At 62.4% G+C, this 11,390-nt stretch overlaps 1 protein-coding gene across 7 annotated transcripts in view; it reads left to right on the forward strand.

Moving 5' to 3' along the window:
* TXNRD2 (thioredoxin reductase 2) overlaps positions 1 to 10,602 on the forward strand; it is a 34,533-nt gene extending 23,931 nt beyond the window's left edge. For 4 of the 7 annotated variants that reach the window (XM_033439533.2, XM_033439539.2, XM_033439538.2 and 1 more), the window contains exons 12-18: positions 4,061 to 4,197; positions 6,469 to 6,564; positions 6,801 to 6,893; positions 8,224 to 8,295; positions 8,377 to 8,474; positions 9,321 to 9,539; positions 10,391 to 10,602. In XM_033439533.2, coding sequence (XP_033295424.1) covers positions 4,061 to 4,197; positions 6,469 to 6,564; positions 6,801 to 6,893; positions 8,224 to 8,295; positions 8,377 to 8,474; positions 9,321 to 9,444 — 620 coding nt within the window. In that variant the 3' untranslated portion in view covers positions 9,445 to 9,539; positions 10,391 to 10,602. The remainder of the gene's footprint in view (positions 1 to 4,060; positions 4,198 to 6,468; positions 6,565 to 6,800; positions 6,894 to 8,223; positions 8,296 to 8,376; positions 8,475 to 9,320; positions 9,540 to 10,390) is intronic. The other 3 variants (XM_033439535.2, XM_033439534.2, XM_033439536.2) reach the window with 3 other exon arrangements.
* Positions 10,603 to 11,390: the final 788 nt, after the last annotated feature.

The raw sequence follows: 11,390 nt of genomic DNA on the forward strand, positions 1-11,390 counted from the left end.
ACCCAGGTGGCCACTGTTACGGGGCCCAGAGTGCCTGCCTCGAGACAAGGCAGGGGGAGTCAGCCCCTGAAGCCATCTCCTCTTCCTCAGGCTTTGTCTTAGCAAAAAGCCATTGCCGTTTACCTGTGTCACGTTTGAGCCTCAAACATGGGAAAAGGGAGCTCGTGAGATCTGGCTCAGGACTGGAGGCCAGCTTCCCAGCAGCACCCAACGACCACACTGAAGCCCTTGGGCCCGAGGACACAGCCCCTTGTGTGGCTGTGTTCTCTTAGGTGGGGACCCCACAGTGGCCTGGCTGTGCCCCCTGGGAGGGTTGCCCAGGGTGGGTCCCTGCCTCCCGGCACTTTGCTGCCTGTGCACCCTCGCTGCGGTGTCTGACCACAGCCTGTGCTCACCATTCACACTCCTGCCGGCACTGAAATCTTCCCTCGTTACACGATCCCCCTGCTCGTCGGGAAGTGTGCTCCAAGGAGGCATGAAGTTGGAGGGAATGCCCGTCTTCCTGTAACGGGAGGCAAGGGGCACGTGAGAGGACGTGTATCTGGTTGTCTGCGTCCCCGTGTGCTGAGGAGCAAGTAGCCATGACCAGCTGGTGGTTCTCCCAGTGCGACCAGAGGAGGCTGGACTGGCCCGGCCGCATCGAGCGCTCTCGGGCGCAATGCTGCCCTGGGCAGTCGGCGCTGGGAGGGAGGGCCATCCCAGCTTCGAGGCACCGGAGCTCACACAGTCCCCCCAAGGGACTCCGGCCAGCAGGCGAGGGGCAGCTCCAAGGGCAGGGTGTGTGGACATCGCCTCCAAGGAGGAAGCCGGGTGTCTGCTCGTACGTGGAGTTCTAGTGCTCTCGTCATTTGTAATAAGCACGGCAGCGAGTCACGTGGGTTTTAAGGAAGAAACTCTTTCAAGGGAAGAGAATCACGAGGATGCGTATAAATGAATGAAAAGGGCAGTATCAGACATTCTCAAGAGGAGATACAGCTAATTTAACATGTGGCCAAAAAAACACCGAATTTTACTAGTAGTCAAAGAAGCGCAAATTCAATCCTCACAGTCCCCCCTCCACCGCCCTGCAAATGAGCAGAGCCCACTGCCACTGAGGAGGGGGCAGCCCTGCCTGCGCCCCGAAGCCCCCCTGAGGGTGCCATCCTCATCCTGGGGGCCCACCAACCCTGTGCAGGGCGAGGAGCAGGCAGCCCGCGTGCCGGACAGGGCAGTGTGTGACCGTGACATGCAGGGTGACCGGGACGGGCCTCCACCACTCGTGGGAGGAGCACTACCTGCACACAAGGTGCGAGGGAGGCAGTCGGAGGACGACGTGACCGTTGCCATGTAAGCCCAGCCTGGGCCTGAGCTGGCGCCCGAGCGACCAGCCACTGGGTAGCCCCCCGGACCCCACACCCGTTCTCCATCTTCCTCTGGGGCTCTGGGCCTGAGCTGAAAGGGAGGGCATGACCCCCTGCTCTGAGCACGGGGGGGCAGCGCGGCAGAGGGCGTGGGCCTGTCCCTCCCTGTGTGACCCCTGTTGAGGGCTTGCCCACCCCAGGCCTCACCCGCAAGGCCCAGCTTCCAAGCCCTGAGGTGCCCGCGGCTGCCCCTGGGGCTTCGCCTGCTCCAGCCCCTCCCTTCCTTCAGTCTTCATTCTGGAAGCGTCAGTGGAGTGCCTGCTGCATGCGGCCTGTTCTTCACTGTACTGCCCCCCACCCCCCATGAGCCATCCATTTATTCTTTTTACCAGTGGCTTGGCTCACACATCCCACATACTTTCCAAGTTCATGTATGCAGAACGTCCTAAAAAATCCTGGCTTCAAAATGGACTGCAGAGGCCACCTAACTCCAGCATATGTTACCGTCTCCTGTTACTACTTTCAAATTTATCTTTATTTCCTTCGGGATCTGGGATATGGTTTGCTGGCATCTGCAAGGTGTGTAGTTACCATGGTTACCACAGGCGCAGGAGGAAGCACTCTTGACCTCCTGTGACCAGCCAGGCAGGGGTGCAAGGGAGAGCCTGGGACAGCATGGCCGGCGTCAGAGCAGCTGGTCCAAGTGCTGCCGGCTTTGCCCTTGGACTCTCCAGCCCCAGCCCAGAGTGTCACCGGGAGGCGCAGGGCCCGGGGGCCTGGGGAGGAACCTGAGGACTGAGCTATGAGCCCCTGCATAAGGGACTGTCGCCCACTAAGCCCATGCCCTCCAGTCCTGCCTGTGGGGCCAGCTCCCTCCTCTCTGGGAGCACAGTCCAGTCCCCTCCCAGGTGCCCATTGGGTCCCCAGGCACCTTGGCAGGATGCTGGGCAGGCGGCAGGTCCCACTCTGCACTCATGGGTCTCCATCAGGACCATAGGGCCAGTACTGGTGCCGTCAGAAGGTGGGGCCCTCCTGGCCTTGCACTACCCGTGTCCAATCTGACGACGAAGGGCGCTAGCCCTCAGTCCCCGATTCCTGGGGCCGAGCCGAATGCAGAGGCCAGAGCCATCCGCTCAAGAAGCAGGCTTAGCTGAGCCTGTGTTTTGACTTCCCGCCAGGAGAGCAGCTGGAGACTTAAGGCTCCCCTCCCCGGGCTCCACCAGCCACCACCCGACCTCTGGGGCCTGAGCCATGGAAGCTGTGGGAACTGTGCCTTTGAAGCCATGCGTCCTGCCGTCGGAATCCCCCAGCCACGGTGATGGGGGCCACCCGCTGCCCCCCTGGGGTCGGGCAGGAAGAGTGGCCCTTGCCGCCCTGGCTCAACGAGGCCACATCGTCTGAACTGGGAGAGAAAGGGTGGTGAGGCAGCTCAGCTGTGATGGGGCGCAGGCTGTGAGGACACGGAGCCGGCAGTGCCTGGCACTTCCCCTTCTGGCCTCTCCCCCAAGAGCAGGGTTCGTGCGCTGACTGCCTGCAGGGATGGGTGGGTGTGCAGTGTAGGCCCTGGAGGTCTCGGAGCTGGGGCTGCCCGGGGAGTGGGGGGGTGAGGTTGTGCGCACTGTCTGCCTCCTTTGGGTCAGCTCGTGCGCCATGGGTGCTGGGGGAACGGCCGCTGCCAGATGTGGGGACACGAGGCCACAGCCTGGTGGCAGAGAGAGGTAAACCCACGTGGAGCACCGTCCTGCCTCGCACAAGCTGCAGGAGGGGTGTGTTGGTGGGGGCGGAGGCCAGCCCGGGGGACCACGTGAGGACCCTGAGACACCCCTGCCGGGAAATGCACACAGGGGATGGGGCCCCAGTGTCTGTGAGGCCTGGGTCCTGTTTCCGACTTCCCCTTGGGCTGATGCCTTCAGAGGCTGCAAGGTCCTGTCGGGCTGAGCCTGCGGCCATGCTGATCCTTCCTGTCCATCACTCCACCATGTGGCCTGGGGTACCTGGCCCCGCGGAGTCCGGCCCCTTCCGCGGGGAGGGGCTTAGGGATCACAGTCTGGGGCTGGGGGCACATCGCCCTTGGTTGCTGCTGCTTCTACACCGTTTCTGTGGTCAGAGCCAGGAGCCTTGTATTTTTAAAAAATCATGAATTTCCAATTCAAAGTTGACGTTACGGAGTTTGAACCATCCTCTTTGAGTGACACGTAGGACCTGTTAGTATCTTCACTTGTGGGGACGTGACCCTCGGAGGTACAGTTCCAATGTGGGTTCGCAGGGTCTCCCGAGTTGTCTTTCCACGTGTTCTGTTACAATAGGCCCCTTTGTTTTAGGTTGTTTACAGGTTATAGGGATTTTTTTCCATGTTTAATTTTACTTTTTGAATATGTATACGTATAAACTGTGTATATGATTTAAAGAAACAAAATTGTATCATAGGATGTGTTTAGGAGGGTCTTGTTGCTGACTCTCCATCCACCCCATTTCCTCCCCATTCCTGCTCCGTCCTTTCATTGAGTCTCTATGCAGGTGTTTGTGTGTGCACATGTATACACACGTGTGTGTGTACGTACATACATGTGTGAGCGCGTGTTTGAGGCCCTTGGTGCTGTTGGTGCTTGATGTCTTACCAATTCTAAGTGGACATTCTGAGAAGGGTTTTAAATAAAACAAGGAATCTCGGTCAGAACCACTAATGAAAACCTCCCAGCCTTGCTCTTTGTGTCCTTCAGGCCGAGTTCCAGAAACCAGAGGTCTGAATTTGGAGAAGGCTGGTGTGCGTACCAACCCCAACACTCAGAAGATCCTGGTTGATGCCCAGGAAGCCACCTCCGTTCCCCACATCTATGCCATCGGAGACGTGGCGGAGGTACGGCCTGCGCCACTGCCTGCCCCCACCCCGTCCCCCGACCCTGTACCCCTGCCTTGTGGCTCACACGGGCTCTGCGCTGAGCCCCAGGAGGACTTGGCATCACCCCCGCCTCCATGCTCCTCCTCTCTGTGGACGGGTGGGCGGACAAGGGGGCACCGTCCACAGATCCTGCCGTGAAGCTCCTCACGGGTCAGCTCTGAGGGATGGTGTCTGTTTGCACACCATGGAGTGGCCTCGACCTCCTGGCCTCGGTTTACCTCTGATCTTGGGCAGTCCGGACCCCCATGAGCCCGGCTTGGGAGGCATCTGTCAGTGGCCCCCCCTTAAGGGCCCAGAAACACCGGGGGCTGCTCAGCTATGAGCCCTGGTGCCTCAGGATCGGTCGGCCTGTCCTGCACACGTGCATCGCGTCCCGAGGAGGGCAGCCAGGGCAGGGTCCCAATCATAGGCTGGGCCCCCAGACCTAGCAGGCCTCTCCACGGTGCCGCCACAAAGCGCCACGAACTGGGTGGTCAGAACAGCAGAATTTGTTCCTTCCTGTTCTGGAGGCCCAAAACCCGAGGTCAAGGCATCAGGGCTGTGCTCCCTCCTCTGGGGAGGACCCTCTCACCAGGTCCAGCTTCTGAGGCCCCGGGTATCTTCACAAGCATCTCCTCTGGGGCCTGCCTGTCCCTGGATTTAGGGCCACCTGAATCCAGGCTGACTTCATGTCAATCCTCACTTTAATTATCCCTGCGAAGACCCCAACTTCCCAGGAGGGCACAGTCTGAGGTACTGGGGGGATATGAGTTTGGGGGTGCTGTGAAACCCACCGTGGTGTTAGTTTATGTTTATTCTTCACACATTGAGCACCAGGCACTTTTCTGGGTTCTGGGGTCACTGCAGGAACAGACAGAAGTCCCAGCCCTCGTGGAGGTGATGTTCTGTCACAGTCACAGATGACAAGCAAATGAACTATTTCAGGTGTCAGGAGATGCTCAGTGTGGGGGTCAGAAAGGCGGCAGTCGTCATCGATGCTGTGGGACCGCCCCTCCCTCAGCCTCCCCAGCCTCTGCTGCAGCTTGTGATAGGTGGGGGGCTTCCAGAGAGCCTGGCACACACATGGAGATGGGGCAGGGGGCGCGGGGAGGCCATGCACGGCTGGGCCTCCCTTTGTTCCTGAAGGGCCAGCCTGCTCATCTGGAGACAGTCTGTCCTGCACTACAGCCTGGCCCCGGTGTCCCCATTGTACCAGAGGGGCCGCCCCCGCCGTGGCCAGTGCTCAGATGGGAGCCAGTTGGCTGCCGCTTGAGCCTCAAGCCCCCCATGAACCCAGGCTCATGAGATGCTGTGTCGGAAACAGCCCCCTGTGTCGCGACCACGGGGACAGCCCGCTGGGTGTGTCAGAGCTCCAGCCGCTCCCCCCGCTGGGTCATCTGGCCACCTAGTCGACCCATTGGTGTGGACGAGGCTTCATGCTTGCTCACTGCCCTGGGGACCTGGCTGCTTAGCTGGGCAGTGCTGTGTCTTAAAACACTCAGCCTGCTCCCTCAGAAAGGTCACTCTGAGCAGCAAGAAGCGTTAACCCCCAGGGGTCTGGCGAGGGGAAGCCGTGCTTCAGGGAGACCTCGTGTGCCGTGTGGGCTGTGTCCCCGTTAGTCAGTTAGTCAGGCCGGTGGAATGCACGGGCTGCCTACACAGCTTTATCGCTGCCGATCTCCATTCATTTCTGGAATGTCAAACAACATCTGCATTTCCTGCTGCTGCAGGGGTGATTGGCAGCCAGCCCCAGGCCGATGCGTGTGGGGACACGGGGGCTGTGCCACCCCCTGCTCCCCGGCAGGACACACCCTGGGGCAGAGGCCTCCATGAAACGGCGTCCGATCTGGGCTCGGTAATGGGCTTGACGTGCCAGACAAGCTGCGTGTCGGAGCCCACTGCTGCTCCCAGGGCCCGTCTTAGCCCGAATCCGTTAGTGCGAATGGGTAAATGGTGGTTGGGTCCCTTTTGAGCTTTGTTGTGGGGGCAGCTCTGCAAAGGCACTGACGTGAAGAAGGGGTCCTGAGAGAAGTCACAAGTGGGTACGGGCGGTGTGGCCAGGCTTGTTAGCGGCTCACCCCCTTTTCCAGGGAAGGGGCCGTGACCACAGCTGTCTCCCCCCTGAGCAGGACAGAGGGGAGCATGCGGGGACAAGTAGAGGCAAAATGCGTCTGGGGGAGACGCCCCCCTGGGAAGGTGGTACCCCCACTGAGGGTCAAGCTGAAGTCACCCCATGCTCCCACCTCCCAGGGACGGCCAGAGCTGACGCCCACGGCTATCATGGCCGGGAGGCTCTTAGCCCAGCGGCTCTGCAGTCGGTCCTCAGACCTGATGGACTATGACAACGTGAGTGCCCCTCCTCTTCAGACGCCACTTCCAGCCTGTGGGAGCTGCAGCTCGTTCTGGGGGTGCACGTGTGTCTGTGCATGCAAGCATGTGCGTGTGCGTGTGCACCTGTGTGTGAGGTGCAGCCCGGGAACAAGAGAGGGGGTTGCCTGTCCAGGGACTAGCCTGCAACTACCGCTCTCGGTGTACCCCAGTGGGGTCTTCGCTCTGGTGCCTAATCCCGGCCCACCCTCCAGGTCCCCACGACGGTCTTCACACCGCTGGAGTATGGCTGTGTGGGGCTGTCAGAGGAGGAGGCCGTGGCTCGCCATGGAGAGGAGCGTGTGGAGGTGAGTCAGGGCCCCAGGGAGGGGGCTGCCAGGACACAGGCCTGTGTGGCCCTCCACCCCATCATGGCTGCCCCCCACAGAGGCCTGCGGCAAGCGGGAGTGTTGGCGTCCTGCTTCCTGGGGCCTGCAGCTTAGCAGGGCGGGGCGTGGGGCCCGGAACGATGGCTGTGATGGGCTGGCGGTGCTGGCGGGCAGCCCCGGGAATGACGGGGCCTTTGGGCTGCGGCCCACCTCAGGGGGGTGCATGTCTGCCTTGACCTGAAAGGCTCCTCCTGCCCTCCGACCTCTGCTCGCCTCCACCCCTGCCCTTCTGCCCCCGCCTGGCCCTGTGCCTCCTCCACGAGTCTGGTCCTCGTGGGCCTCTGTCAGCCCAGACCCAGGCACCCACCCCGGAGGGAGGGGTTTCTCTGGGGTCTGCCTGGTGGGCTGTGGGTGCTGTGGCAGCTTGCAGGCGGGCTGGGAGAAACCGGACCCACGTGGCCACCAGAGCGGCCGGGGGCCCTTTGGGAATGAGCGCCCCGGGCTCCAGTGCCTGCCCTGCATCCCTGCGCCCCGGTTCCCTCCATCAACGGCACTTTATTTGCTATTTTTGTTCGATTCATCACAAGTGCCCTGGGACATGTGTCCGTGGCACTCCGTGATGTTGTTTTATGTTTCACAATGTTGAATGGCCAAATGCCCTTTGTTTGTTTTCTTTTCAATTCTGTCTTCGTTAGAACAATATTCTCTGAAGCTGCATTAATTAATAATGGCTGTGCAGCACATGTGAGGGCTCTGCTCATTTTTTACTCGGCCGCAGCCCCGAATGCGCTATCGGCCCTTCTCAGGCGCTGAAAGCCTTTGTCCAGCAGCTCCGGTGGGGGCCGCGCCCGCCCCGCCTGCTGGCTCGAGTGAGGGCCCGGCAAGAACCGAGGTGCCCGAGGGAGGCCAGACGGGCGGCCAGGCCCCCTTTCCACTGCCTGCGGTTGCCCCGTCCGTTCTCTGCAGCGTCCACCTGGGCTGTGCTCCTGGGCGGTGCCCGTGCCTGCACTGAGCCTCGGGCTCTGGGGCAAGTCAGAGGGTGGCCAGTCTGGCACCCGTTCCGCTGCTGTAGTTCTTGGGGGTCTTGGGCCTGGTGGGAGAGCGTCTGTCTGCAGGCTGCCGTGCCGGGAGGAGAGGGGTGCCTCCGAGGCCAGCCGAGCCTTGTCCTTGCCCCAGACCACAACCTGCAGGCTGAGCGGGCAGTTCCGGCCCACCCCCCACTGTGCCCACAGCCTGTCGAGCTGTAAAATGCCCCCGGGGCTTAGTTTGCTGCAGCCGCTGACCCAGGAATCCGTGTCTTGTCACCCAGGTTTATCACGCGTATTATAAACCACTGGAGTTCGTGGTGCCTGAACGGGATGCGTCCCAGTGTTACATAAAGGTGAGCATCCCCGTGGGCCTGGCCGGGATGAGAGAGAGCCCCCACAGCTGCGCACGCCCCTGCTGACCGTGTGCCTTTCAGATGGTGTGTCTGCGGGAGCCCCCACAGCTGGTGCTGGGCCTGCACTTCCTTGGCCCCAGTGCTGGCGAAGTTACTCAAGGATTTGCCCTGGGGATCAAGTAAGTCCACAGGAATGTGGGCCGTTACATGACACTCAGGCTGGGGTCCCCCGAAAGTCAGCGGCACCGCTGTTGGAAGTCTGCCACATCAGGGTCACTCATGGTCATGTTTTCAGAGAGTGTCTGCCCAATGGGACAGGTCCGGTCAGTCACCTGAGAGGTGGCCATGTCCATCTCTGGCCGGGCCAACCGGGGGGAACAGGCTCATGTCCCCAGCCAGGCCTGAGGGGCACAGTAGGTCTTCTCTGCTCAGAATGAGGGTTGGGGGCTGAGTGCCCAGTCAGTCAGGAGCAGGGCCTCGGCATCAAGTGTGCTGGGAGGGCCTCCCGGGGGGTACGTGTCCTGTGGGGCTGGTCCCAGCTGCAGGCTGTGCATGGCGGGGCCCCGGGGCCCATGCTGTGGAAGCTCTGGTGGGGGTGGGTTTCTGGGTATGAAGAGGCCAGGCAGCTGGTGAGGGGCTGTCAGAGGCAGGAGGGCTGGGGTGAAGCAGAGGGAGGGGGCTGAACTCAGAGAGGAGGGCGAGTGGGCCTGTGCCTGGTGGGCTGGGGGCAGCAGGAGGCCAGGCCAGGCAGGTGGGAGGTGGGCCCCAAGGTGGGGCTGCCTGGCTGCTGCAGGCTCGGGGTGTTTGCTCCAAGGGAGGTGGGGCGGGGCCAGCATAGGTGTTGGCAGGTGTTCCTGGCTGCCAGCTGGAGAAGACAGGAGGGGGGCCAGGGCTGGGGGACGGTGAGGAGACCGTGACCTCCCAACTCTCCCCCGTGTGCTACCACCTGAGGATGGAGGCGGGGGGACTGGAACACGCCTCCCTGCACTGACTCGTCCCCCGAATCCCCTGTCCCCGGCGTGCAGGTGTGGGGCCTCCTACCAGCAGGTGATGCGGACGGTGGGCATCCACCCAACCTGTGCCGAGGAGGTGGCCAAGCTGCGCATCTCCAAGCGCTCGGGCCTGGACCCCACCGTGACCGGCTGCTGAGGCTAAGCGGCCATCCCTAGACCCAGGGTGCTCAGCATGACTTCTGCCCCCACGGCCAGGCTCAGCAGAGGCTCAGAGCCAGGTACGCATGCCAGGTAGGTCCTATGTTTAAGGGGAGTAGGGTGCCACTGTGAATTGCTCTCCAGGTGCAGGAGAAGCTGCACCTGCCGAGAGGGCCCCACCCCCCACAGGGCACTCCAGACCCCAGCCGGGTTGCTGCTGCTCCTCATGTACAGGCGGTGTCTGGGGGCCAGGGTCACCCCGTAGCGCCTGTCCTGGGGGCGGGGGGGTTGGGGACTCAGGGTGTGGAATGCTCAGTGGGCCTCCCTACCACCTGCCCTGCTCAGAACAGCCCAGCTCCTTTCTCTATTGCCCAGAAGGTGGAGACGCAGGCTCGTGCTCAGAGCCACCCGCAGTCTGGTTCTGTTAGACTTTGCAAAGCCGGGCTGAGTGGGCTGCCAGAAGCCCCGGGGTGTGATGTTTGTCCTGAGACTCATCTAGGAGGAAATAAGCAAGTCCCTGCCTGACCCCAGCCAAGGGGATGCCTGTGGTTGGGGCCTTTCCGCCTGTCAGCCTGAGAGGGGCAACCCCTGGCCGTCGGCTCCTCCTGGGTTGGGGTCCCGAGGGCCCCGGGGGACTGTGGACAGAGCAGTGGGCACCCACGGGATGCCCACAGGTGGGCGTGAGGGGCCAAGCCACGGCAGAGGATCAGTGGGCCAGGCCCAGAGCCTCTCCTGGGGCACCCAGGGCACTGGCTCCTCCACACCTCCTGGACAGGGCTGCCTCTGATGAGCTTTATCATTTCAGGGTGTTTCTAACAGTTATGCACGACCTGGTGGGGCAGGGCCACCCCTTGGCTGGTTTCTTCTCTGTCCCCCGAGAGTCCCTGTGTGCGGGCGGGTGTGGGGACGTGGGGCCACCCCATGCTGACCCCCATCCTCGGCAGGCAGGATGCTGGAGGCCGAGCCCGGGTGAGCCTCGCCCCTGCCCAGTGCATCTGGACCAACGCCGAGCACCCTGCAGGGATGGCCCAGGCCTGCATCTCGCACCCCCACCCATGCCAGATGATGACGACTTGCTCAGAAACCCCCCGCGGGCTGCCCACGTCTGAGTTCACTGGCGTTTCCAGGGCACAAATAAAGAGGGTGTTTTCCGGAAGTGTGCCCTGCCCATGATGTCCCCGACGCACCCGGGGTGGCCGCCCATCCGTCACCATAGGGAATCCCTTCCGAGTCATACTGTGCTGGGGTCAGCGTGCGGGGGCTCCCCATCACCCCGCCCCGGAGGACCCTGCCTTTCCTCCTGGAGCAGAGCCTCCTGGGAACGCAGGCTGTGTTCCAGAGCCACCTGCCAGTGTCATGGCCGGTGACAGGAGTGGGATGGTGCTGAGGCCCTGTCCCCCGAATGTTCCGCTTTCCCGGGCCCCATCCAGCTTGTCGGCTGGGCTCAGGCTAATCCCGCACATGGAGGCTGACGGGGAGGGAGGCCCCCAGCACCTGTCAGTCACCGCGGAGAGGTGGCGCTGACAGCGACGGGCAGGGCCCGGTATTGTACTGGGGCTTTAGCGGCGGTTAATCTCGTGTCTTCCCAAAGAAAACATCACTTAGTCTGCCGCCCGGGAGCCCTGGGTGGGACCCTGCTTGTCAGCGAACAAAGGAATGTCTTTGCGCCTTAATGGGCCTGCGGGAACTCAGACGCCGCTCGCGTGAAGCGTGTGCAGCGGCCCTCAGACGCCCCATTGAGACGCCAAGTGCCGGGAGGGGCCAGGCCTCTTGACAAATGCAGCGCGATCAGCCGTGTCCCGTTTAACGCCCGGCTGGTGGCCCCACGAGGAGGTTCCCTCTGCGCTGGGCATGGCCTCCCAGCCTTGGAGGCAGGGGGCGGGCTTTGCGGGGTCAGCTGACCGGGATGGAAGGGGGGCCCTGGACACTGGGATGGCCGCATGG

This window comes from Orcinus orca, chromosome 15 (genome assembly GCF_937001465.1).
Source record: "Orcinus orca chromosome 15, mOrcOrc1.1, whole genome shotgun sequence".
NCBI classification, from domain to species: Eukaryota; Metazoa; Chordata; class Mammalia; order Artiodactyla; family Delphinidae; genus Orcinus; species Orcinus orca.